General features: G+C 55.5%; 1 protein-coding gene across 2 annotated transcripts in view; it reads right to left on the reverse strand.

Annotated features, from left to right (window-relative positions):
• Positions 1 to 4,518: 4,518 nt before the first annotated feature.
• The window catches only part of SMAD3 (SMAD family member 3), a 113,019-nt gene continuing 89,807 nt past the window's right edge, over positions 4,519 to 27,730 (reverse strand). Inside the window, exons 4-9 of one of the 2 annotated variants that reach the window (XM_010955588.3) lie at positions 27,553 to 27,627; positions 23,919 to 23,969; positions 15,462 to 15,674; positions 13,275 to 13,412; positions 10,751 to 10,895; positions 4,519 to 8,321 (exon numbers count right to left, since the gene is read on the reverse strand). In XM_010955588.3, coding sequence (XP_010953890.1) covers positions 8,198 to 8,321; positions 10,751 to 10,895; positions 13,275 to 13,412; positions 15,462 to 15,674; positions 23,919 to 23,969; positions 27,553 to 27,627 — 746 coding nt within the window. In that variant the 3' untranslated portion in view covers positions 4,519 to 8,197. Of the gene's footprint in view, positions 8,322 to 8,418; positions 10,896 to 13,274; positions 13,413 to 15,461; positions 15,675 to 23,918; positions 23,970 to 27,552; positions 27,628 to 27,730 lie in introns of those variants that run through there. The other variant, XM_074366272.1, reaches the window with a different exon arrangement.

Raw genomic sequence — 27,730 nt, forward strand, 5'->3', positions numbered from 1 at the left:
CTGAAAAGAGGTAAGAGTAACAGCGTGGGAGTGTTGCTGGGGCACTGCCGAGCCCCGTTCCAGCTCTTAATGATGGGCAGCTTCTACTTTTGTTTCCCGTTGGAGGGGTCCTGATTCAAAACCTGGACCTAATGGTTATAATTGCATCTTTGGAACACAGGTTTGGGAAGAAAAACAATTTTTTTTTCCTCCAAAACCCTTTATTATCTGTGCATATGTTGATAGGCTCAAAGTCCTTGCTCCCCACAGCTACAAATCTGGGAGGCATAAACAGGCCACGTCAAGCCTCCCTGGTTCTCTCCTATGAAGGATGTGACCAGCCACTGCCTCTCCCTGTCTCTCACCAACCAGGTGGCTCTAATGCTGCAAAACATAGGTTAGGGAAGACCTGGGGTAGGAACTTGATGGAAACAGCAGCGTAATTTAGGAGAGAAGACTCTCTTCATCTGAAGCCTAAGGACAACATGGTCTGCATCAATCGTGTCGCTCCAAGAAATTGTCAGGAAGCCATTGATGGTGTTAGAAGGCCTCAAACTTGAAGCTGAGAACAAGCACCTGTAACCTGTTGCTTTATCCAGGTGAGAGGGGAAGCGAGCACTGACTCGACGGGGACCCTTCGTGGTGCCATGCCGCGGACTCGGATAAGGATATGGGTTGGGTTCTCCGGGAGCTCAGCATCCACCTCAGGTGGGAGAAGGGGGAGAGCAGGGCGAGGCCGCAAGAGGGGAATGCTGGGCTGGATGTGAGGAGTGCTGTGCCCAGCCTCAGTTGCTCTGGGAAGGAGAGCGCGGAGCGGGTTGGGAAGGGCATAAAATGCGCCGTGGAGCGGTGGCTCTCAAAACTTGAGCCCACGTCAGAATCACCTGCAGGGCCCCGCCCCAGGTTCTTGGTGGGGGGCCTGGGGAGGTGGGGCTCTCCCTCCCCAGGTGACACTAATGCTGCTGGCCAGAGAGACACTGAGACCCATTGACTGAAGAAGTGATGCTTGAATTGAGCTATTGGGACAAGACTGGGCAGGTAGGTGGGTGGAGGCTGCAGAATTCTTAGTGGAAGTTATAGCATGAATGAAGGTTCGGAAATAAGGAAACAAGGGTTTATGTTAGGAAAACCCCAGTAGCCCACTTAGAGAAATTACTGGTAGATAAGGAGGGAGTGATGTTGAGAACCTTAACACTATGTGCCTACTCTTGAGGTAATCAAGAAGCCAAGGGGTTTAGAGCAGAAAAGACATGGAACCATAACCATTAATTCCAGGGAAGTCTGGCAGCAGTGTTAGCCAACACCAGCTGATTAGCACTGCCTGCCTGGAGAGCTGTGTTGAGAAGGATTCTGAGGCTGAGAATGGACTGAGCACTGTGATGAGTGGTTTTCGCCCTGGATAAAGAGGAAATGGTAACGTTGCCCTGTACTTGCCAGCCCTGGGAGACAAATGAGGAGACTGCTGGAATCACTGTGGTAAAAGGTAATCAGAAACTGAATGTTGGTGGTATGCCTTCAGCCACATGAAAGGACTTACGTGGGGGATGGCACAGTGGAAATGGATGGAAGAGATATTGCTAAGGTAGAATCTACTAGATGTGGGCACTAATTCACTCAATTTAGCAAAAATATGTGGTGGCGGAAAGAATACGATGTAGGAATTCTTAAGGGAACAAGAATAAGGCGTAGACCCTGCTGTCAGGGAGCTCGGCCTGGAGGAGCAGATGGACACACAGTTGAGACTGGTGATGGAGGGAAGTGTTGAAGGCCTCCCTGGAGGGCAGGTCTGAACTGAGTGTCAAAGCATTTAGTGGAGGTTAGCCACGTGAACTGGTGGTGTTTCAGGCTGGGATGGGGGGTGTGGCCGGGGGTGTAGACTGGGGAAGGGGAGTTGCCGTCCCAAGCCGAGTCGTCACGGGGGCTGGTATGATACACAAGGAACTGCACTACACCAGGCTGGGGGGCAGGGGTGAGGCAGCAAGCTGTGAGAGCGGGTCGGGGCCAGATGGTGAGGGTCACGTGGCCCATGTGAACTGCCTTAGGGTCTGTGCTGTGGACTGGGGGGTGCCGCGCAGGTCAGGTGGGTCACTGAGGGCGGGGTGGATGGGGGCGCCGCGCAGGTCAGGTGGGTCACTGAGGGCGGGGTGGATGGTGCATCTCTGGGAGAGCAGGCTGGTGGCCAGGGGAGCAGTTAGGGAGCCATGCAGGTAGTGGTCCAGGCGCCAGAGGATGCTGGGTACAGGGTCATGAGTGTGGAGGAGCCGGACCAATGGGCTGTGGGGAGTGTGGCAGTGCTGGACGATGGCGACTTTGTGGCTGCGACTAAAGAGTCCTGACAGAAGCGGGGCTGGAGGCCAGGAGAGGGAGGTGGTTTAATAAGGCGGCAATGAACTCCCGTTTTACACTGAGTTTGAGGCACCTGTGACCCCTCCACGTACCAGCAGCTGGCAGGCTGTTGGATACGAGTCTGAGGCTGGGGATTGATGTCTGGGCTATAAATCCTGATTTGAGACTCATTAGCATTTATGTGGCTTGAAGTCATGCTGGCAGACGGGATCCCTCAGGGAGGAATGTCAGGAGTACACACAGTGGTCTGGGGACACCAGCACGGGGGGAGGAGGAGGAGGCGTGGGCCCCAGAAGAAGAGGAGATTGTGTGAGGGGGCCAGGCAGAAGCCCGATGTCACGGCCTTTCCAGAGGGAGGTCTGATCAGCAGGGGCAGCTGCACAGGGGGTGGGGGACAAGGAAAAGGAATGCATCCAGCTGCCCTGGACTTGGAGGCTGAGGAGGGGAGGCCGGGAGACCCCTGATGAACATGGGGGGCGGTCAGGAAAGGGCACTCGGCTCGAGCGAGGTGGAGGATGACTGAGTCTGGGGCGCGTAGTCGTGGATCACGTCTAACAGGCAGCTGGAAGTTAAAGTTGTGGCGCTCAAGGCACAGGTTGGGTTGGAGGCATGGATTTGAGAGTCACGCGCTGAGAAGTCGACTGGACAAAACCCTGGGGGAAGAGTCACTTAGGAAGGTAGAAGCAATGACAATGGAAGCAGGAATTTGATGTGTGGTTCGCGGAGGCCAAAGCCACAGGCTCGGAGGTGCCACTTCTGTGAAATGTGCCTCTGTCCTGGTGCGGGGAGTGTTTGGGCTCTGGTCAGGTCCTTAGCAGGCAGGCTGCTGGAGAGGTGCCCCTGCCCGCTTCCGTTCTCCTCCTCCCCCGAAACTGCTCATTTTAATCATCTTGTTTCTTAATCCACATCATCTGGGGTCAGTGTAAGATTCAGCCAAGGAGACAACTTTGATGTCTCTTTCTCCTTGGGAGCTTGGAATTTAAAATGAATTTTCACAGGAGCTAAGTCGTCTGAGCAGGAACGTATGGAAACCTACTTCTTTAGGAATCAACATCTCCATGCCTGTGGTGAGGTGAATCTGGTGGCATCCAGTCGTTTGCCCAAGGGACAATGCTTGCAGACGACGCGGATGAACCACAAATGCTAGTGACCACGCGGAGACAGCGGCGACGGGACTGGTGCAGCGCTGAGATGTGAGGAGCCGTGAGGCTGCAGCCCTCTGCCCGCCCGACCTGGAGGCTCTGCCATCCCTGAAGGACCGCCTGGCACCGCACGTGGCCCTGGGTGAGTGAGCGAGGACCGCGGGGCAGTGGCGGAGTGGGGCCTGGCACTTCCTTGGTCCCAGAGCATTTGGGCTTGGACACACTTTTCTCAGAAGCCCCCAGGACCTGCTTAAATCTCCTCACCCAGACACGGCAGCAAGAATGAGAGCGAGCTTCTGCCACAGCAGCTTTGCAATGAAAAGTTTATTAGAAGGGCACTTACGGGGGGAGAGGAGGAGAGAGGACACAGGTCTTTAACAGTAGAGGTACAATGCTTTGACAGGGGGCTGCTCTTAAGATACAAAAGTTAGAAAAATCTAAAACACTATAAATACATACATGCTTTTTACAAAGGTATTAAAAGGCCAGGCGGGCTGAGAAGTGGAGGTAATCAGCGTCCTCCGCAGCGTCCTCCCCACCCAAGCGCACACCAGAGCGACCCCGCACCGACCAGCCCAGTCGCAAGAGCAGCAGCGAGGGTGGGCGAAGGCTTCCGGGAGGAAGGGGCTCCCTCCCTCCGTCAAGTTCTCACCGCTGGGAAGGGCGAGGGGCTTGGTTCAGTGGACCCTGCGGAAGGGCCTCCATCTGACTCCGAGCTGCCTGTGTCACATGCTGCCAGTCACCCCAGCCTGGGGGGGGGGGGAGTGGCTCTCGATGCTGAGCCAAGAAGCCACCGTGCCCTCCAGCGCCATTCAGAACTGGCTGTGCCCCCACCTCTTCCCAGCTGCTGTCCTCGGGAGGAGACTCTTCCTTCAACAAATTAAATAGTTATCTGTCTTGAATGGTTTTAAGAAATTATTACATAAATATAAAAACAACAGAATGCTCACGTGGGCATTACTTCAGCATTAAAAAAAAATCACTTGAGTTTCTCAATCCAGTTTACACAATAGGCGAGTATCTGTATGATTGATAGCTGTGTTTCTGGAAGGTTGCCTGTGTACCAAGTCATTTCCCGACTCTTCCGTCCGATTTTGATCCGTATCCTCTTGTGTCCATTTCTCTGCGTTCCCACCCACGTGAGAAGTGGCTGATACTCCTGAAAGACTTACTTGAAAGGGCTCTAGAGGGGAGTCTCTATGCCACACGAAGAAAAATGGTACAACTTGGCTGTGTTAAGTCGAAGTTTTCTTCTAGCAAAGGTGGAAGTTTGGGGAAAACTCCCACCTCTGCCACCTGAAGTCAGTCGCACAGTAAGGCAGAGGGTCCAGAACTAAACCCGCGCCCGCTCTTGCTACTAGTCACCCACTTGGCAAACAAGCACGAGCGGGCTGCAGCGCCCTGCCCCTCCCTCCTAAAGGCTCCGGAGGGTGGCCTGGTGGGAGCTCCGGCCCTGCAGACCCGCACGGAGCCTCCGAAAGGGCAGCTTGGGGCTGAGAATGAAACCAGATATCTGCCTTTTCCCCAAGCGCCTCACACACATGCTTGACATGCACACATTACTTAAAGAAAACCTCTTTCTGCGGTTTGAGTAAAAGCATTTAGCCCTGGAATATATCCAAACTCTAGGAAGCCAAAGGGAGATGGAGAAAAACAAACTAAGCACAAGATACGTGCTATACAGCTCATTGCAATACATTAACAATGATTTAAAAAAATAATCACCACGGTCAATATAAAAATACAGCACAGACAACATAAGGACAATGGAAAAGTCTGCCAGCAGCCTTGCCCTCATGTGTGTTCCTCCTAAGAGAAGAGTCCAAGCCCCCCGCTCCTGACTCTGGGCTTGTCTCAAAATGTCAGGTCTTCCGCGGCCTGCCAGGAAGGGGGCCAGCCCAGATGACGGGCCAGCACAGGCCGGTAACCCGAACCGCCGGGCGGCTGCCTACTGGCGCGGGAAGGCTCCAAGTACTAAATAAAGTTAGGAGGGGGGAGGAGAGGAGAGGGACCAGAAGTTGGCTCCAGGGGAGGTGCCGAGGCCAGGCTCTGCACCCGCCACCCCCAGGCAGGCTGGAGGGGCTCTCAGGTCAGCATCAGCACAAGCCGCAAGGTGCCGGTGGCCTGGCGGGCAGCCCGGGGCGGGGGTACAGGGCAGGTCATGCAGCCTGGGCGACTGCACTTAAAATGCTAACCCCCAGCTACTGTTCCCAACCCCCTCCCCCGCCAGACCCGCCCTGATTTCCTCTTGCCCCGTTCAGCTGTCCTTTAAAAAATTTTAATGTATAAATGCCTTTTATGCAAAAGATTTTAAAACTCTTCGTCTGACTTGAAGGAGACTCCTACTACACAGGTCTCACAGTGCCTCCACAGCAGGGAAACCAGGTCCTAACCTCGGTGGTGCTGCAGGGGGGCTGCCCCGCCTTTTCCTCACGCATCCTCCTCCAGCGTCTCGTCTATAAAGGGCCAAGTAAGTAGCTTTTGGAAAAACACAATACTAAAACTTCATACCTCCTAGAAGTAGCCTTGAGCATCAAGGGTTCTAAGACACCATCCGAATGCAGCCAGACGTGACCACTGGATCGCCCAAACTGGGCTGTACCTGAAGCCAGTTCCCAAGTAGCTGGGGGACAGCTGTGCGCCACAGGAAGCCTTCAGAGGGGCTCACGAAGCAGGTGGAGAACGCAGGCCCTCAGAGGCTGCTGCCCATGGCTTTTAGAGGGGGCACCACGACTGCTCCGGCCAAGGCCAAAACAGAATAAGTAATTCATACCGCGAGTCTCAGACCTGACTGGGAGCAGGATCGCACATCCAGGAGGTTCAGACGGCTTCCTGACTCTGCAAGAAGCCGTTCACAGTCATTTCACACCAGGCACAAACGTCAGACCTGCAGATCTGACCCTCTCAGGTGGAGTGAAGGATCACACATTGTCTCTGGGCTCCGTGTCAACAGCCCTGCACGAAGACTAGCCCAGGTCTGGCAAGATGCTCCTTCGTCTCTTCCTGTGTCCTCCAGAGGCTTGGCAAGTAGCTCTCCTACCTGGAAACCTCAAGGCTGGAGCTTCAGAGGCCCAGGACCCTGCAAGTGAGGCGCCGGGAGGCCCCCAACATCTCCATATACATCAGAAATGTCATCACAGTTGAGGTTTATACCTGCCCAGAGTAGACACTTTCTTCCCTTCACCTGGAATAAGACAGGACTTCCATAGGAAATCCCTTTATTTTTCCTGGTAGAAATCCATGCAAAAATATGGCAGAAGTCATTTCATACAAAAAACAGCAGCAAAGAATAAAGTACCAGTTGCAAGCGGCAATCCTGTCTGCTGTGTTCTGCAAAAGGCCAGTAAAGAGGGCTCCTTTTTTTTTTTTTCCAGTTGAAATAATTTATAATCGTTTTCTCACTAATTGCCACTGGGAGCAGTACTTATGACACCAGATAACTGCCACGGTTGTCTCTGATGAGCCTCTACCGTGAGCCAGATAATTTCATGTCCCCGGGGAAAGATGACAGACCTCTTTGCACCAAGCCTGCAATTTTCAAAGGTGTAAAAAAAAATTTTTTTTTAATAGCCCTTTCACTTGCCTATGTTGGCCTGAGATTTTTCCCTCCTGGTGAATTTGCTTCTGTTCATTTCAGCTTCCAAAAGTGCTGGCAGGTGTCTTCTCAACAAAGCCCGGAGAAGCTTCACGCTGGGAGAGAAGTTGCTGGGCGCCCGCTCTGGTTTCCCAGTCAGCGTGCCAACCCAGGGTTGCTTGGGTTGCCATTTAATAGAAAACAAACGTTGTAAAGAGCATACGATCAAGTTAATTTAATTAATGCAAGTGACGACATCCACCAGGATAGCCGAATGCATGAGAATACGGAGTGAGCGCTTACAGGGGACTCAAGACCCCACACACCGTAGTGCTGCCTTCAGCCGAACGCCCTCACGGACACTGCCTCTTGCTTTGTGTAAGTACTCCACGCCAAATATCTTTGAGAGTAACGTGATGGTATAAACTATACATTGCATATGTACTGAGCCTCAACAGAGCCTTCCAACTGCTGCACGTGAGGACAACTCTAAGAGCATTTTTAAAGAAGAGTTGCCTTGCCACCTTTTCCCACCATCTGTATGTGCCCGTCCGTCCGTAACACGCTCGCTCGTGCCACGCCACTCGGTGTGCTCTGAGGGGTGGGGACAGACAAGCCCCCTCCCTGGCCAAGTCGATCCAGCCCCCAGGTATTCGGTCTGCTGCTGCCGGGGGTTCTGGAACGCTCGGTGAAGAGGGGGGCTGGGTCTGAGGTGTGCTCATGCCTCTGCAGGCGTCTCCCTCCCTCCCTAGAACACCCAGGGTGACTTCCGTGCTCTGCTGGTCCTGAACAGAGGGCCATTTCCTGTTGGACAGTGACACCCCAGTTTGCTTTCATTAAAAAAGAAGGGGGCTGGCGGAGGGGGCAGGTGGGGAAATGCTACCTGTCTGTGCTCCAGCGACCAGAGCAGAAGCCATTTCTTGCCCTTCAAACTGGGGCCGAAGAGCGAATGTATTCAGCAGACACAGCTGTTCATAAAAACCCCTCTCTGGGTTTGTTTTTGTGTTTTGGAAAACAGGCTGGTGCCACTTTGGTTGAGGGAGAAAAATTTCTTCTTCCTTGACAACAGTGAGTCGAGTTCTGGTTTCTCCACCTCCTACCTGGCCGTTTCCCCCAAGCCCGCCCTCCCCTCCCGCCCCCTTCACACCCACTGTCTCTAAGACACACTGGAACAGCGGATGCTTGGGGAGCCCATCTGGGTGAGGACCTTGTCCAGCCACTGCAGAGGCCCATTCAGGTGCAGCTCGATCCAGCAGGGGGTGCTGGTCACCGTCTGTCTCCTGCAAGATAGAGGAAAATGGGTGGGTTGGGGGACCTTCAGAATGTCCAGAAGCGCGCGCGCGCACACACACACACACACACACACACACATAGCTAAGTCAGAACACCTCCTGCTTTGGTGACAGTCTTCTTCCCAGAGCCAGAAAAATGGCCTGCCTTGCTAGGCCCTGCCACTTGACTAGCTCAGACCGCCAGGCCAAACTGCTCCATGGAGGAAGAGCTTTGAGTGTATCAGGTTCTCCTGCACCAGGGAAGCGGGGGGCCCTTAAAGGGAAACACGTAAGGCAAATTCCAGGGGCCCACCAGTTTGCCATGATGGGCCCCCGACGGAGAACCTCCAGCCTGAGCAGAGGTCCCCGTGGCCCCTCGGCCCCGCGCGGGCACCCCCAGCTCCCCTGTCCAGCCCCAGCAGGCCCCGGTGACGTGCGTCTGTCTGATCGAGGGGTGTTTTTTTACAAAGCGCCGACAGAATCCACATGCCGTCGGTCCCCAATGTGCTGATATAATTCCCATCTATGGCCTTATTTTGGAAAATCTTACGAGCAGAGCGAGCCATGGAACAATTACTGGAAAAAACCGAGGCGCAGCACACGTTTCTTTTCCCCACAGCACTTTGTCTAAATTCGGGCTGGCTGATGACGCAGCCCGCAGGCCAGCTCCCAAGGGCCTCCGCCGGGCAGAGGCTATCTGCTGAGGCCGGAGGCGCCGGTGCCAGCTGGAGGTGAGAGGCCTGGGCTCCAGGCCCTGCGTTCGGCCACCTCACAGGAAGGGATGAAACCTTACTCTCCTTGGCCGAGGCGGCAGGAGGAGGGCGAGACGGTTCTGGGAAGGGGCCGCACCGCCAGTGAGGCTGCTCCGCGCCTGCTGCCAGGCAGCAGTGACGTGGTGGGCTGCCCAGGACGGGGTGTGCTGGCTGTATCCCGCGTGGTGACACAGTGCCCCCAGGGAAAGACTTCCGCCAATGAGGGGCCTCTTCCCGAGCACTTGAAGCTGGCCGGCTGCCTGCTGGGCCAGGTTGAGAGCCGCTGGCCCGAGGGCACCCTCCTCACTCGGCCTGTCACCCCAGTGAGGGTCAGCAGGGGCCTGCGCACCCGGCCCTGGGGCGCCTTCCTGACCTGGGTGCCTGAGCTGGGCCCTCTGGGCTGCAGTCTGAGTGTTCAGAGGAACAAATGGACCTCCCTCTGGCTCTTTTCCATTGGGTCCCTCTTTAAGTATCTCACCTCTCCTTTCAGCTCGTGTTCCCCTAAATGGTTTCAGCCTAGGCTAAAAGGTGGGCTAAAACGTCCCTCAAGCTGGGCCTTTGGGCCTGGGTTACTCCTAGGCCGTTATCACTGGGTTGTAAGTTCTCCTGAGGGCTGACCACTTGGACTGCTCAGCTGGTCACTCATCCCGGATGTCAGAGACCCCAAGGTGGGACGTTCCCCGGCACTGCGGGGCAGACACGGGAAACAGCAGCTAAAATACGGTAAATGAAAGAGGAGGATTTTATGGACCGAAATCCTCTAATGAGAATCTGACTTTCCATAAGTCATGCTCATCTGGATTTCATTATAAACGGTGGCCCAGAGCCAATATCGAAATGGGTTTGGCCCGGGTGCAGAATGACTGCAAAACAAAATGGATTCCAAACATCTGGAAAAATGAAGAGACCGGGGGGAGTAAGTTACAAGGCACTGGCTCCAGCTGACGTGTGGGTACCCTGCGCCGGCTTGTGGGGCGGGGGCTGGGCCCGCAGACCCGCCTCGCGGGAAACTCTGGTCCAGGTGTGGACAGAAGAGGAACAATTCTCTAAGCCCACACCAGAAAGAGGGATCTGGGAGATTTCGACAGAGCAGACCAGGGAGACCCCTGACCATGCCCTGTTTAAACCAGCTTCTGAAATGCTGAAAAAATACCATTTCTTTTCTGAGCAAGTAAACTGTGTTCCTTTATGACAACCCAGATCTCCCTTCTCTGCTTCTCAGTTTTAACATCCTAGATCCTCAGGGTAATCCAGAGCCAGAGAAGAGGGAAGGAACAGTGAGGTGAAGACTTAACTCCTTGGAGAGGGTCGTCTTAAAACCACCTGCCCAAAATGAATGAGGAAGATGCCAAGAGGGCAGTTCTAGGCTCAGCTTTTCCACTCATGTGCGACCTCCCAGGGCCTCTGTTCCCTCATCCGTACGACGGGGACGATGCCAGGGTCCCCACCCAGGACTGGGTGAGGGTGAAATGAAACAGGTGTGCGTCCAGCGCTGGAGAAACCCTGACACCCTGGATGAGCACCGCTCAGCTGTTCCTCATTTACTGGCACCCGGGCCCCATCTGATCCCTGGTCCCTCTGCTCTTCGGGGCAAGCGCCAGCCTAGCGCATCTGTGGGGAGCCCCTGTGCTGCTGTTCTGAGCCAGCTCCATCCCTGGGCCCCAGTACAGGCGCCCCAGCCCCGACCTGTACTCGGCGCCCCAGCCCTTGACGAAGCTCATGCGGATAGTGCACATGCGCGTCAGCTGGTACACGGCCTCGAAGCCCTGGTTGACGGACTGAGCCAGGAGGGCGGCAAACTCTTGGTTGTTGAAGATCTTCAGGTTGCATCCTGCCAACAGAACAAAAATCATGCGTGTGGGGACAGAGTGCACTTGTCTGGAGCTCCTCTCTGGGCTGAAGCCACCCCCGGATCACAGGGTCGTTCCTACATCAGCCACAGACCCCACCCTCAGCACCACGCTGGGCTCGGGCCCCTCCATCCCTGCCCTTGAAGCTGTCCCCACCGTGACAGGGAGATGCGCTGACACGGGTGAGGGGAGAGGATGGAACGCTGGCCCCAGCTCCAGTCCCCAGGGCTGCGGGGACACCAGCGCAGGCCGTAAAGGGCCCAAGAACAAGGATAAAGCTAGGAGAGGCGGGTCTCGTGCTGAGTGACGGGGCCAGGCAGGACTCCAGGGAACAGGGCCAGAATGCCCACAGCGGTGTAGGGTGTGGCCTGGGGAGGGGGGGTTCTGCCCTTCGATGGACGGAGTGCCAGAGAGACAGGCCCGCTGAAAGGCTCCCAACGGGAAACTCGGCATAGGGTCCCCGGGCACCTCCACCCAGGCTCCTCTGATGGATCCACCTCTGCCAGGCCAGGCGGGAGTGAGAGATCTGGGCCACATTCTGGCCTCTGGGCACAAGGCTGGGTCGGAGTGACACTCACGGCAACGTGAAGGTGTGTGTGCCTCCCTCTCCAGGCAGTTAAACTAGAGACAGGCACGCATAAAGTTTACAATAAATCTCTTGTTTGAAGTCCTGCCGCCTGGGTGCCAGGGATGTGTCAACCAGAAAAATAAAAGCACATGCCGAAAATGTCCAAAAGGTGAGCCGAGGTGACAGTAATGGGCCAACGTGGGGTCTCTCAGCTGGCTGTGTGCCTCTGGGCTGGTCACTTTCTCTGCTAAGTCTGTGTCTGGCCTCAGAGGCCCCCCAGCTCTGACATTCCATGAGCTAACCAAACCCCACGGCAAGCCAGCTCTGCCCTCACCAGAGACAGGGCTGGGGGAGAGGGGTGCAGAAAGCCAAGAACGCAGCTGGACTTCCTCATTTCCTCCGAGGGGAATGGAAGGGACGGGGGTGAAGTGGGGCTAAAGGTGGGTTGCAGCCCTGGCCCAGCCAAGCAGCAGACGAGCACACCGTCAACCCCAGCTCCTCCTGGCTCAGCCACTGACTAGCTGTGTGTCCTTGGCAGGTGGCTTAACCTCTCTGAACTTGTGTCCTGAACATGCCTCCTCACCTGAAGAGCCAGAGTAACTGGAGAGGACTAAGCGAGCCCAGAGTTACACACGTACCCCGTAAATGCAACCACATGACATTCTAGAAATGCAGAGTACCAGCAGCATCTCAGACTCTGAAGCCTTCAGTTGCCCCTGCCCATGGCCCAGTGCTCCGCCATCATCTGCTACTCAGCAGGCAGGGACAGGCGTGCCACTCACAGGGGCCACAGGCAGTGGCCTGAGCCGCACGCTCTACCAGCCAGGCACAGGCCACACTCTGTGGGCTGCGAGCCCTGGGACTAGTGGGCTTCGGAGGGGGGCTTTCTGCCTCAGCTTTCTAAGTAAAGAGGCTTTGGATGAGATCAGCCTCCTGCCTGGTCGTCTACCTGGGCCTGGCCCTGTCCAAGCCACCCTCTGGGGAGAACTGGCACCTCTTGGAGTCTAGGTGGAGCGCACAGCCCTATTCAAAAAACCCTCAACAGTCTCCCTCAATAAAAGCGAAACTTTCTCAGGTCCTTCCACAGCCTGGTCTCATCATGCTTTCTAAATATGTCCCCTGACTGTCTCCTACATGGGCTCTCCTGCAGCCAGAGTGCCGCCCACATGGGCCCTGCCCTCCATCCCTTCAGGGCTTCTGCCTGGAATGCCCTCGCTGTCCCCGCCTCACCATCATCCTGTGCCTAATGCTTACCCACCCTTCCAAGCCCAAATTCCTCCTCCTCCATGAAGCCTTCCCTGATCCATCCTGACAGTTAAATGTGTTCTTCCCCTTGGATCCGTGAGCACCTTACCTGTGCTGCTGTCTTGGTGCTTAGCACCCTCCCTCATATTAAACCCATTTGTGTCTTTATCTCGGATACTCAGCTGATGGGTAAGATCTGTGGGAGACAGCAGCAGGGCTTCGCGCACCCCTCCATCCCCCTACGGCACCCGGCATGGCTGTAGGAAGGAAGGAGGAAGGGAGGGAGCAAGCAGACTACCTGAGCATCCATGCACGCGGGCAACGAGCAGGTACCCACAGACCAAAGGCAGATCTGTCAGATGCTGCACCCTCTCCCCAGAGGTTCAGGGAGGCCCCAGTAAGACAGAAAGGCACAGAGAGAACCCAAGTGAAGCATCTCCAGACTGGCAATACAGACACCAAGGAGGAGGAAAGGTGGGAAAGAAGAAACCTCTCCAGCACAGAAGAGAGGCCCTCAGGGAAGGGGTGGGAGCGTGGGAGGGGTTACCTGGTGGGATCTTGCAGACGGTGGCTGGATGCCAGCCGTAGCGCTGGTTACAGTTGGGAGACTGGACAAAGATGGCACTGTCACTAAGGCACTCTGCGAAGACCTCCCCTCCGATGTAGTACAGTCGCACACCTCGCCCTAGAAAGAGTTGGGTCAGACGGGACTGGGCGTTTGGCTCCACACAGTGGCCCGGGGGCCACCTGAGCCCAGCGAAGGAGGCAGAGCTGCAGCAGATGCTCCAAGCGACTGGTTCTCTGCCAGCGTCACCAGGTGAATGGGACCGAGAGCCCAAGCCTAAACCCACAGGGAAGTGATGGGCGACACTGGGTTCCTAACCCTGAGGCGGCTGACGATGAGAGGAAAGGGCACGGATAAGTCTTAATGGCAGCCTCGGCCAAGTTACTCAGCTTCTGAGCCTCAGTTTCTCCATCTGTAAGATGGGGATGACAATAATACCTACCTTGTGGGGTTGTAAGACACTCGGTAAGTGCCTGATGGGCATTAGCCCTACTACTGCTCCTAACTACTGGGTCCCTTCTCTCTCCAAGATTCAGAAATTACTCAGTAAACCTGCAGAGCTCCTCCTGGCGCAGCAGACTCCCCCAGGAGCCCTTCCCTGCAGGGATGGCTTAATTAATGCCACCCCTTGTACCTTTCTTCCCTCCATGCACTTTTCTCAAACATTCCACAGGTTTATGTCATTTACTTTTCCTTCATCTCTTAAATCCACTCCAGATGGACAGAAATGATTTTTCAGTTGGGGCTGCAATTCAAGCAGTTACATAAACCCCCAGACAGCGAGTCTCTGCTCGGCCAGGGGATGCTCTTTTCTCCCGCCTGGAAAGGTCTCTGTTCCCGCTCCTGGGGGGAGAGGCCCAGAGGGCCGGAAAGCAGAGGCAGATTTCACAGGCACAGTGTCGAGTGAGGTGGAAACCAGGTGACCGGCTGCGGGCCTGCCTCCTCGTCCCTCCGCTGTCCCCATCTTCCCGGTCCAGTGCTACAGGGCTCAGTGTCTCACAGACACCGGGGTGCTTGCTGGCTGACGTAGGGTCCACACGTTATGTCATTCAAGAATGGGAGGCAGAGGTGGAGGTGGGAATCCCCAGGCCCAAAGGAAAAAATGTTTGTGCAGTTTTGGTCATTTTTGAAATATTATTTTTAAAATATAAAAAGTATAAAATGAACAAATAAACACCTGTGTATACCACCCAGGATCTTTTTAAGAGGACGACAAAGGGGGAGGCCGTCTGGGAAGGATGCGGGCTCAGCGACGGGGTTCTTTGACACCGACTGTGTCACACTTGCCGTGTGGCCTCTATAGGGCTCTGCCCCTCCATGGGCATCAGGCTATTCCCCACAAAATGAGCACCACAGCTCATCCAGGCCCATGGCTTCCAAACTTTTCTTAACTATAAAATCCTCTCTTCAAATGAAGACTTCTGTGAACGCCCAAGATATAAAACCAACGAGAGCAGAGGTGCCTGATTCACCGGGGCCCCGATGCCCTGCCCAGATCCTGGGTTTGCCCAAGAGACTCTCAGCCACACGGGGGGCTCTGGCTGATGTCTGGGAATCCCCCCCATCTCTGCACCAGCTAGACCTTCTAGGTGGACCTTCTAGGTGACTCTGGATGGCAAAACTGGATATCCTTAGCATGATAATTTTATGAGCAAACCGAGTGACAACATATTAAGACTTCATCTTCCCTAAACTGAGCGATCTTTTAACCACGTGCCAGGTGTTAGAAGCAGTGGGGTCCTGGCAGCAGGCAGGCCTGTCTGTCTACCTCGTCAGAATAATCATATATGAAATAAACAAATAAAAGATCGCTCCTCCAAGGGGTCCTGAGTACTGAGACGCACCTCTCAGCACTTTAAGGGTATTTTGCTTAAAAGAATTGCACGGTTGCCTTTCTCATCTCGGGAAAGTCAAGCGTCTTCCTCTGGTCTGGGGCTTTGCGATTCAGAAATGATCTATGTCTCTGCGTGGAAATGATCAAGCAACCTGAACGTACCTGTCTGGCCCCCTCGGCAAGGAGATACAGAGCTTGGTGGGGGGGTGGGGGTGGGGTGTGGAGGCGCAGCGCGGGGCGGGGCTCCGGAGGGCGGGGCTCCGGGGGGCGGGGCTCCGGGGGGCGGGGCTCCGGAGGGGCTGGGGTGTCACTGGGAAATGGCGGCTGCCCCTTACCGATGTGTCTCCGCGTCAGCTCCACCGCCGCGTTCCTGTTGACGTTGGAGAGCAGCCCCAGGCAGAAGCGCTCCGAGTTCGAGGGGTCGGTGAAGCCGTCCACCGTCATGGACGGCTGCGAGGCGTGGAATGTCTCCCCGACGCGCTGGTTCAGCTCATAGTAGGAGATGGAGCACCAGAAGGCCGGCTCGCAGTAGGTCACGGGCTGCAGGTCTGAGGAGACGGGCCGGGCTGCTGGGTCAGTGGGGCCCCCACGCCCTGTGCTCCCGATGGGGCCCCCTGGATGCTCCTCACCTCTCAGAAGACATGTTACCCCCCCCCCCCACACACACACACCATGCCTTTTACTGTATAAAACTCGCAGTGGGACAGAATACTTGGGTGTTTTGAGAAGCATTCCACCGGCCTTGGCACTTCTCATTTCGTTTTAGCCCACAAAGGCCCTGCCCCTCCTGGCCTGGCCGTGAGTTGAAGCTGTCCTTCAGGGAGGTGCTGGGCCAAACTCAGTAGGCCCAGGGACCAACCAGCCCCTGGGCGTTTAAACACACTGCACAGGCCGGGTGTGCTGACTGTGGTCGGGCCAGGCCACCTCCCTCTCTTCCAGGGTCCCCGGAGTAACTCATGCTGACCTCTGGGCCCCAGAAAGGCCTGTAGCTTTGGCTTGGCCTTGCTGTGGGCTGACTCCTAAACTGTGGAGCCACAGGGCCCAAGCCCGTGAAATGACAAGGCTGGTGCAGCCCGGGGGGTCCGCGCAGCACTCGCCACCTGTAACCACACAGGCACCAGGCGCTGTCTGCAGAGTGAAGCCGATCTCGGCCTCTGATTACAGAATCTGTCCTCCAAATGTATCAGATGCCATCTGTCAGGGTGGCTAAGACACAAACTCACCTAAAAGAAACTGAATTGATTCGAGTTGTCAGTCTGTAGTCTCAATCTCAATCAAGGGCTCCTCAGAGCAAAACTGCCATCCTGGGATGGGGTAGTTCTTTTTCTCAGATGAGTTGGGAACCCCTGAGATACAGGGCCCCCTCATAGGACCCCACATCACCTTTCCTGTGACTCTTTAGCCCTCCTGACCTCCAGCCATTCCGGGCTCCACACCTGCCCGGGTACCCCTGCCCTCCTCTGGCCGGTCTCTACATCGTCTCTCACCTCAGGGTCCATCCTCCCAGCCCTGGCCAGGCCCTCGTCATTCCTCACTCGCACCAGTGCCACGGCGCTCCGACAGGAGTCCCCAGCACTCCTGACCAGCCCTTCCAGCTCCTTCTCTGCACCGCACTGCTCCCTGGGCCACATCCTGCTCCCTGCCTACTTGAATTCCACCGTTTCTTCAGGAATCAGGGAGTCTGCTGCTCTCCCTCCTCCATCTCAGAGCTCCGGGCTAGATCACTCACTCCAGCTCTTCCACATATGTGGAGCCACCTGCTTACTTAGGGTACATCTTTGTGGGAGCTGGTGAGAGGGACAGGAGGGGCTCGCCGTGCCAAGTCCCAGCACCGGCCCAAGACCTCTGCTCACCGCCTGCCAGGCACTTCCCAGAGTGAAAACCCCTGGGAACCTCTGCCGAGCTCACCAGACCTTTGAAAGTGGGAACAGGCCAGGAGAGAAAAAAATCAGAAGTTGTTCCAGGAAGAGCCTGGGTCCCCTTCAGGGCAAAGGGGCCCTGATCTCCTTTTCGGGTCTACACCCACGATCCTGTCTAAAGGTACAGAGAAGGTGAGCACGCTCGGGAGGAGCTGCAGACCACTGACATCCCTGCACTGAGTCAGCTGGAGGGTGAGGACACCTAGATCCGTTTCCTCAAGCTTGGCATTATTGAGATTTGGAACCAGATAATTCTCTGTTGCGGGGGGCAGTTCTGCGCATCCTAAGACGTGCAGCAGCAGCCCTGGCCTCCACCTCCTAGACGCAGCAGCACACATCCATCTCATCCTCCCAAGCTGTGACAGTAAGAAAGGTCTCCAGACATTGTGAGAGGGCTTCTAGGGGGCAAGGAGCCCCCCGTTGACAGTCACTGCCCTAGATGTCCAACTAGGTCATGGAGCACGAGCTTCAAGGCCAGATAGACCAGAGTTCACCCTCCACTCAGACGTGGACCAGCTGTGCGCTGGTAAGCAAACCAGTTAATCTCTGAGTTTCAACGTCCACATCTGCCCCAGCCACCCGAGTGCAGAAGCTGTTTGTGGATGGACTGGGATGACTCCAACGGAGTGCAGGGCATGCATCAAGCACTTAATAAATGGTGTAAACAAGAATTATCATCATTTTGGTTATATGAACTGAAGAACAGCCTGTTCCTATCCTGACCTCCACTGAAAGCGGGGCAAAGCACCCTTGCCCCCCTCCCCTCTTGCCAGGGTGCAGCAAGGGAAGAGGAGGGAAGGCAGGGGGTCCGAGTGACTTAATGGGGATGGGGGTGCGATGGGGCAGAAGCAACCGCGGCTGGGTTGAGCCACGTCAGCCACATCCGGCTCTGGCTTTGCTCGATGCTCAACATTCCAATGAGATAAGCTATATTCTAAACAATGTGGTCACTAAAATGTGAGCTATGTTGCTTGGAAACCTTAAACAACCACCACCACCACCTAAGAAGTCCAAGTGCACTCCAAGCCTTCAAGGTGGTCGGGCAGCGCGTCAGGCCCAGGAGGGACCAGGGAAGGACTGTGGGCCCCCACTGCCCGGGGCCAGGCTCTGCTGAGCCACCTTAGGGACATGACCTCCCTCTCTGGCCTCAGTGTCCCAGTCTGAACAGTGACTGCAACGGCCTGGAAGCCATCGAAAGCAGACCATGTAGGTCACGGTGTTTCTGGCACGGGTCACCCTGAAGAGGCAGCCGTGGCTGATCTGGACCAGCCTTGGCTTCCCCAGCAAACTGCAGAACAGGGCAGAGTCCTCATCCCCAAATTATAAAGCCTTGTCCAGCACCTGGGCCTGGTCCAGGCTGAAGAGAGAGAGGTACCCTCCTAGGTAATGACCCAGCCCACCCCTCAAAAGAAAAGCCAGCAGGTCATCCACTGGGTAACATGGGGCCAGAACTGCGTTCTGAGTACAGGCTTTGAGGTGTCTCAGAATCAGAGAGAGGCCCGGGGTCCCAGCCCAAGAGGCCCTCCCAAGCAGATCTGAGCCCTTATCTAAACATCCCTGCAACTCGCAGACACTCACGGGACAGTGTTGTGGAAAACACAGGACACAGGATCCTGACACATAATTAAGAAGATGCTAGTTTGGGATGCAGGGCACTCAGGCCAAGGCCAAGTCTGAAGGCTGCCATTTCAGAAGAGTGCTGTTTGGACGAGTTGACCTATGTTCAGAAGCAGGACTGAACCAGAACAGCGCCCCAGCCCTGCACTTACTGTCATCTGCAAACAACTGAGTCGGCCTGCCTTTCATCTCTCTCCCTCCCATCACCCCTCAGTGCTCCCTCCAGGCATTTCTGCAAGAGGAGCTGCAGACCAAAGTATGATCACCACTCCTGGGTTCTGCCTTGGACAGCACTTTGTTTTTAAACTGCACATATGCCCTCATTTCTTTCCTACCAAAGGACTTATCCACACCATGGTTCAGTACAAGAGAAAGAAAAAGTCAGGATCCTGGAAAAGAGAAGACTATAAAGAGGCTAATCATGAATTTATAGCTACTGAAAGAGCACTCAGCTTGGATCCGAGCTTCCTAGCAGACAAGGCAAAAAGGGAGCATGATTTGCTACATGACTCTGATTGGTGGACAGATCCTTCTTACTAGTTCTGCAAGGGAAACAAAGCTTGTCTTGGACACTAAATCTTAAAAGAAATCTGTCAGGTGGCTCTCCTCCCCCACATCAATCAATCCAGCCAGCCAAGCAGGCCTGGTTTCAAGAGCTCCCCAACAAATGCAGAAGCAGTTTTACAGAAGGCGGCTTTTCGGGGGGAAAAAAAACCTGAACATAATGCCACTCACGGGCTCCTCTGGGAGGATGACTCGACAGGGGTAAGGTGACGTGCCCCAGTGGAAAGTGGTTTCACTTCTCCAGGCCAAGGACTCGGCACACCTGGAGTGGCAGCCCATGGCGCGTTCCCAAGGCCGTCCCTTCAGACAGCTCTGCTCCCACTGGCTTGCTGTGTGTGTGCTAACCTCTCTTCCTGCAGTAGACGTACTGGAGACACAGGAACCTCCCCTACTCCACCCATTCTCGGCCCCCCACCCCCACCGGTGCAGTGTCAGCCAGACTCCTCCAGTGGCATGGGGCACCTCGTTCACGCCTGGCCTCCTGCCAGCCCAACGCATGGGCTGGCTTCAGTTCTAAGTCCGATTCCAAGTTGGCATAGACTTTCTGTTTTGTTTAAGGAAAAGAAAACAGAATAAAACCCAGAAGGCAACACTTGGATTAAGGGATGCCTATTAAAAACATGTGCAAGAGATCCAAATCCGGTAAAGGAAAGGGGGAGGCGGAGGGGGAAATTAACTTTCTGCCATATATCGAAAGCAGGGAGCAGGCCAAGGCCAGGAGCACAGACACCGCAAAGCTCAAGGTCAGAACACAAACGGACTGCCTTGGCCCTGCTCACCTGTGGAAGGCAGCTCCGTCCAGGAGACGCCACAGCCCAGTCCCCACGTGTCTTCGCGCCGCTGTGTCTCAGCCCTCCCTGTTCCCTCTGCTTGGACTGCCTGTCACCCCGATCTGCGGGGACTCAACCTTCCAGGCCCAGCTCAGGTGGCCGTGAGAGCATCCCCCCACCCTGGTGTCTGAGTCACCTGTGGACCTGAGGGTTAGTTAGGCCAGCCGGGTCCCAGCAGCCTTGCACCAGCTCAACCTGTCACGAGGATTAGGCAGCAAACCAATTCATACACAGAAAGGAACCCAGACCCTTTCAACCAAGGACGGGTTTACCAAGACCAAGATCAGTGGAAAAGGAAAAATCTAGGAGCCGGAGGGACCCTCGGGAGCGTGACGGTACAGCCGGCCGCCGACTTCCTGCCACGAAGACGCCTACCTGTGGTGTTCCAAGCTTATGGAAGATTAGAGCCTGAAGAGGCCTCAGGAAAAGCCTTGTGCAGCAGCCTGAGACACTTGGGATCGGGTCGGGCCTGTAACGTGGACCCCCGCCCCCTCTCAGGGACCAGGGGTCCTCCCACTACCCTGCCACCAGGGCCCCGTCTCCTGGCAGGAGGGGAAGGCAGCCCCAGGCCAAGGCCCTCTGGGAAGCCATCACCTCCGTAAGCTCAGCTCAGCCGCTGCCGCAGGACACTCCCTGGTACCTCATTTCCCCCCGTCCAGGCCCCTGCCCCGAGCTGTCTCACCTTCAAGCAGGGATCGGCTTACTCACTGGCAGGATCTGGATCATTATCTTTCTCCTCTCTCTCCACCTCCCTCGCTCTCCCCTCTTTGGTTACCCCAATCCTTGATTTAAATGCTTAGGAAATTCCAGGTGACTCATCCAGCACAATGTGTACTAACAGGAACATCACCTGCTCACATCCCTTCCCTGCAAAACAGTGCCTCAGGGTTGCCCGGAGCCCGCCGCCGCCAAGCAGCTGAGCTGGGGCTCAGTCACCCATGGGGCTCCTCCACGGGCACCCCAAGCGGCTCTGCTGCGGCAGGAGGCTCCACCTTTTACCTGGAGTGGGGAAGAAATGAAGCAGGAGCCAGATGTCCTATGCTTGCTTTCTTTTGTATAATAATTTCTCGACAAGAAATAATAGATGTCCAGAGATGCCCCGTCTTTCTCCAGGGAGAACTCTCCGTGTGCCAGTCAGCATCCTACCGTTTGGGACATACCGGCCACAAAGGAGAAAGGCACAGGCGGCTGCTGCAGGCTGCCCCGCCTTCCCCACCTTTTATTTGTCCTTCAGCCCCCACCTCCCCCGACACTTGCTCTCCAAAGGATGCCCGATCTGAGGAGTTCTCTCCTGACGCCGCACTCTGCATCTCTGCAGAACCTGCCCCCTGCATCCTTCAGCACCTCCCTCCACTCTGGAAGTTGCGGGGTGGATGGACACACAGGAGACGCCGGCCAGCCTGGACGAGGTCCCCACTGCGATGCCACCATGCCCTCCTCTGAACGCTCAGGGGACTTCGTCTGCACCTACCTCTTCTTTTATAATTATTTATAGTCCTGCCTTATTCATCCCAACCAGGCCAAAAGCTCCTTGAAGACAGGGTCAGTGACTCCTCTTGGATTCCCACCGGGACTGGCAGACAAGGGGCAGCCAGGAAGTGCCTGGGGATGAGTGAGTGAGGAAGACACGGGCAGGGCCCCCACCCCACCCAGGGACCACATGGGACACCAGGACCCTCCACCTGACATTTGCTCCCAAGTTCATCTAAGTTCGTAAGTGCCTCCTTGAGCCTCGTTCTTCTGAGTGAGAAAGGGGAGAGCTGGTCTAAGGGACCCAGCAAGGCAGGTCCTGCTGCACCTGGGGACGTGTTCTGGATCCCCCAGGCCTGAGTTCAAAGCCAGCTTCTCTGTTTGCCAGCTGTGTGAATGGGACAAGTTTGCTAACCAGTCTGCCCCTGGGTTTCCTCTCCTGCAAAATAAAAACTTACAGTGCCGCAGCTCCTACAGTCATTATGGGGATTCAATTAACAAGCACGAAGCACTCTGAACAACACTCAGTGAGTAGTTAAGTTCTCAAGAAAGTCTGACGCCCTCATCACCATCCTCTCACCCCCTTCCAGCTATGGCGCCAGAGGCTATGGACCTGACCACATGGGTCCCTACCGGTAGTTCTGAATGGGTGAAGGTGGGGGTCAAGGGCTCAGAGAGGAAGCAGCTGTGAGCGCCCGTGTGAGTCCTAACCTGACTCGCCCCCCTATTCACATCTTCCCAGCACAGCGGCACCCCCGCTCTGCCCTCCAGGCTTCCTTTGGAAGAAGTGGCTTCCTTTGGAAGAAATGGCGTAAGAATTCCTGACCCTCAGACAAGGGGCTGAGGAACTGGGCAGTCTGGGAGGGGGTGGGCAGGGAGCTGGGGCAGCAGGCCATTGTGCCTTGGGGCCAAGTTCAAGAGCATGCTGTCACCCTCGTCCACACAATCTAGAGGCGAATCCACACAGGGGACCACTTCCAGTCTGACCCACCTCATCAGGCAGTCAGGTGACAAAGTCAAGCACCAGCCCTGATGTCTGTCAACAGAAAGGGCAGTGGTGGCCACCGTGGCGGGAGGGGGCTCAACCTCCAACAGTCAAGTTCACAGCCATGGCCTTTAAGTTCTCAAGGGTTAGGGCAGCTTCCAGCCTGCAGAGTTTGTGTTTAGTAACTCCTTTAGCCCCTTCACATTGGGAATGCGACCGTCCCTCTGCAAAGCCCAACACGCACAGTGATATTATTTCACAAAGACGTTAAAACCGATCCCCCAACGTCACATTTCCCACTGCCCACTTGTCAGCCTGTATTAAAAGGTTTTCAAGCAGCTCCCCATGTTCCAAATGATGACTTTTTTCATCTGATGCTATCAGTCAAGGACTGGGAACAACTGAGAGCAACTGGGAACAAAAGCCAGACCGATCCACTCGGATTCACCAAGCTTGGATATTAACTCTTTCTTTTCCGGAGCCACTCATTAAGCCCCGGTACAAACTGAAACAACGTCAAACTCCCAGTTTCCTAAAACTACCAGAATGACACAGAAAAAAACTCCCCTCAATCAAAGCCGAGCAAGTATTTCACTTGTTTTGAGTCCTCCGCAGGCCCTGCCCTGGAGGTGAAGGACACTCGTGGGTTAGAAAAGCAAGTCTCAGAAAAATGGCTCAGAAGTCCAACAACCGAGGGAAGGTTCTGGAAGGGACGGCCCAGCTGCTCCAAAACGTCAGGAGACAATGCGAGATGATCAGGAAGCCATCTCAGTATGGAAATGTGTTTACAAAATAACAAAGAGGGGAAAAAAAGGAGGGGAAAATGGATATACACTGTGATCTCAATGGCAAAGCACAAACACATATGCCTAAACCCACCCACATCAGAAGGACCATGAAAAAACAAAAGCAGTTGTGTTGGGGTAGGAAGATACTGGGAAAGTCACTTTTTTTTTTTTTCAAATTTCTTTTACGGTGCTGTTTCAAATAAAAATGACATCACTGTCAGCTGATAAAATCCAAGTAGATGTATGTGAAACAAGGCCCCGAAAGCCGGGGGCTGCAGTCTGCACCGCTGTTCATGGCTTTGCATCAAACCACACACGGATGCTCGCCAACCACAGACCCTTGTCTCTCTCGAGCACAAGGTTGGGGCTTTTCATTCACTCATGTCTAACCGCCCCCCAGGGGAAATACAGACCCACACGCAGCTGCCTTTCCTGCCACCACTGTTCTCGAGTGTCCCTTTCTGTGGGTGACCCCAGAAGCACTGTAACCAGAAACCTGATTGGCTGTGCTGGGTGCGGGTCAGAGGGAGCCTCACCCTCAGGCCCCCTCCCCACAATGGCCACCAGCCAGGGTTGCAGCTAAAGGGGGTTCGAGTCGTACAGACAAGGAGCTACTTACCCAAGTTATTGTGTGCCGGGGACATCGGATTCGGGGAGAGGTTTGGAGAACCTGTGGGATGGGACACAGTGGTGAGACTTCAGGAAAGACCCCTGGCCTGGGGAGCCAGGTGACGGCACGCTTGCATCAGGAAAGCCCCAGGCTGAGGCCCCAAGGCCCAGGAGAAGGCCGAACCCCGAATCCTCGCCTGGGCTTTCCCTTCCCCGGGTGCTGGCTTCCTCATCGGCAGAGTAGATGGGCAAGTGGCTGCCCTCGGGGTCTCTGCCACCACCTGTTGGTCTGATGCTTCTAACCACGCCTGCAGCACAGGGCTTTTGCGTTCCCAGGCAGAGTACACCGACCCCACACTGACCCACCCTGTGAGCCAAACCCCCAGAGGAATAAAAGGCGCTGGGAAGACCCCCTCCCCAGCTGCTTGAAGATCCAGGCAGCAAAGGTGGGCTTGAAGCCACCCAGACATCAGCCGTCCAGCCCTCTGCGACTCCGGCACCTGCAAATACCAATGCAATCCTTTCCGCGGGTTTCAGGAAACTCACCAAGCGGCCTCAGAAAGCCCACAACCCAGCAACCAGACTGAGATTTTATGTAAGACATGAAAACTCTCCAATTCTTTCTTCTCTACTCCCTTCACCCTAGCCCTTACTCCCAGAGGAAATTAAAAACACGTGGTATCAGCCTTCCAGAAAACCAAGTGACTGCTCTTCCATGGAGCGACACTGAGCTGGTCCCTCCTTTGTCCCTGCACCCACGGGGGCTCCGGAGGTTCTTTATTGACTGACAGCTGGCTCCGCCCCTGAAATTCACAGCCCTCCCCTCCAGCACATGCTGCCGTGAGCTGTTACTGGGGGTCTTCCTGCTCCCCGCTCAGCTGGAACCTCCTCGAGGGCCGGGCAGGAACCACGGGGTTTCTATTTCACCCAGTATTTTGGGGGATGTGGAATGAGTCACAGAAGCAGCAGAGCTTCTGAAGCTGCCCAGGAGTCTGACCACGCTACCACGTATAAGCCATGGGGTTTGGCAAAGTGGTTCAACCTCCCTGAGCCTTGTTTTGTTTCCCCCCCCTCGTCAGGTGTCACACAGGGATGACACCCTCTACCGTGTTGTCTGTGGGAACGAAGTGAGACGGCGCGGATAAAAATGCCCACACCGTGACCGGTGCTAGCTGGCACGCAGGCAGGGCTGACCCGATTCGCGGAGACCCGGGAAGGCAAGGGACCTTCTCACTGGTCTGAAAGGGCACAGATGTGTGTTAGGGGAGACACAAGGCTGGACAAAGTGATCCTCGGGCCCACACTGAAGAGGCTACCGCATCTCAGCTGGCAGGGCAGCCAAGCTCACAGGCAACCGATCTGGGCTGAGAGGAGAGCAGAGAATAAACAGGGGCCCCCACTCCTCCCACCTATGGGCTGGCTGGGGTCCACACGGTCCAGGGTCCGCTTTCGAGAAATCCTTAATGTTCCCAACAGGGCCCTGCAGGTACACTTAGGGGAGGAGAGGAGGATGGGAGAGACAGAGAAGATGGAGCAGAAAGGAGGGAGGGGAAGGGGAAGAAACAAGAGCGCAGAGGGTGGAAAGGCGGCCGCTCATCCCACAGACATACCACCTCCGGCCGTCTGCTCGCTTTACAACAGCACAGACCTCGTGTTACTGCACACCTCACTGTATCCTGCTCTGCAGGTGCTGCGTTTTTATTATTTTTTTAATTTTTTCACTGATTGAAGGTTTGTGGTAACCCTGCGTCGAGCGAGTCTATCGGCACCCCTTTCCCCAAAGCATTCGCTCGCTTTGTGCCTGTGTCCCATTCTGATAATATTCACAATATCCCTTTTTCATGATTATTATATTCGCTATGGTGATCTATGATCTTTGCTGTTACTATTGGCAAAAAGTACAATTGCTGAAGGCCCAGATGATGGTTAACCTTTTTTAGCAATAAAGTATTTTTTTTTAATGGGGGTACTGGGGATTAATTTCTCCTGGTTTCTCTTCTCTTTATTTACTTTATTCTCCTTCTTGGGATGGGGAGGTAATTAGGTTTATTTACTTATTTTTTAATGGAGGTACCAGGGACTGAACCCAGGACCTCCTGCATGCTAAGCATGTGCTCTACCACTGAACTATACCCTCCCCCCGAGTTTCTTTAGACATATGCTGCTGCACTCTTAATAGACCCCAATACCACATAAACATAATTTTTACATGCACTGAGAAGTTCGTGTGATGGGCATGATTGCAGTGGTCTGGAAGCGAACCCGCACTATCTCTGAGGTTCGCCTGTAAGCAGCGAGGAGGGAAGGAAGAAAGGAGAGGGGGAAGAAACACAGCATCTGCAGAGATGCTGCTTAGCTGGCCTGCTTCCCATGCCAGCATTTAATAGCGGTGAGCTTACAGCGGCCACTTGGCATCGAAGACAGGAGGTCTTCCATGCGCTCCAGCTGGGCTCACGCTGCCAGCCACTCACCAGCGGAGTGTGGGGCTGTGTGCGCTAAACCCCCAAAGCGCCAAGATGCCCAGGCTGGATTTCAAGCAACCGCGTTCACAACGCACACGCAACTCTCCTGCATCCGTCTCCGGGGAAGCGCGCGCTCCCTGGGCTGTGTGGGGGGCAGGTGGCCGCGCTGCGTCTGGCGGCTGTGCATGTACGCGGCAGGCTCGCTGTGGTCAGGGCGGAACATCTGGGCAGCTGCCTCCTCCTCCGCGCCCAGCCACACGCAAGGCAGCGCACAGGCTATGTGGCAGCTGGGGTTCAATTCAAGAAGCCGCTGGTCTGGAGCCAATTTGGTCCCATAACAAATGACATGGGGACATCTGGAGATGTGGCTGGAGACAACTGGGCTGGGTCCCTCACGGCGGGAGCACACGGATCGCATTTGGTCACCGCACGGAAATAGATGCTTCTGGGCCTCCGCTGCCACTGGCGAAGACCCTGCCTCGGGCTCTCCCCGGCTACTCCAGGGGACGGAGCCCCGCCTCCACCCGACTGCAGCAGCAGCTCACCCAGGCTCAGACTCTGCTAAAAGCCTGCAGGGGCTCCCGGCAGCAACCCCCGTGCCCCCGCCACACTTCAAGCCTTGAGTGCCAGGCCCTCCTGTCTGTCTCTGCTCTGGAGGAGTGCGCTCCAGCCACATGGGGCTCTCACTGCCCCAGAACGCACCACTGTCCTGCCCACACCCCCACAGCGTGCCTGGCACACCCTCTGCCTGCCCTGACGACCTGGCCAAACCCTGCACACCTCCAAGACTCAACGCAAGAAAAACCTACCCTGCGAGGTACTGCTCGGCCCCCAGCATCCCCTCCCCAAGCTGGGTTAGGTGGCCCTTCTGGGTGCCCTGACGCCACAAGGCATCTTCCATCAGGGTGAATGTGACTGCTGGCTGTCTGGTCAGTCTCCCCCACCAGCTGAGCAGCTTAAGCTCCTCCTCTATCCCAGCACCTGGCCCGGGGCCGGGCACATCGTGATCACTCTAAATATTGGAAAGGGGGACACAGGGAAGGAGGGAGGGATAGAGAGAGGAGGGAGGGAGGGACAGAGGCGGTAGTGGGGAGGGAGGGATCGATGGAGGGAAAGAGAGAGGGAGGGAGGGAGGAAAAGAGGGAGGGCACTCAGGATTAAGAGCATAGCCCTGACGCTGACCTGCATCCATGCTGTGGTTCATCTGGTGGTCACTGGTCTCTCCATCTTCACTCAGGTAGCCCGGGGGTGGGGTTTCTGGGAATCAGAAGGAAGGTGGTTCATTAAATGGCCTCCATGATTTGGCTCTGGAGACACCCTCTGCTAACCCATCCCACACTCTCACCACTACGCCAGGAGC

The sequence above is a fragment of the Camelus bactrianus genome, chromosome 6, assembly GCF_048773025.1.
Source record: "Camelus bactrianus isolate YW-2024 breed Bactrian camel chromosome 6, ASM4877302v1, whole genome shotgun sequence".
In the NCBI taxonomy this organism is placed as follows: Eukaryota; Metazoa; Chordata; class Mammalia; order Artiodactyla; family Camelidae; genus Camelus; species Camelus bactrianus.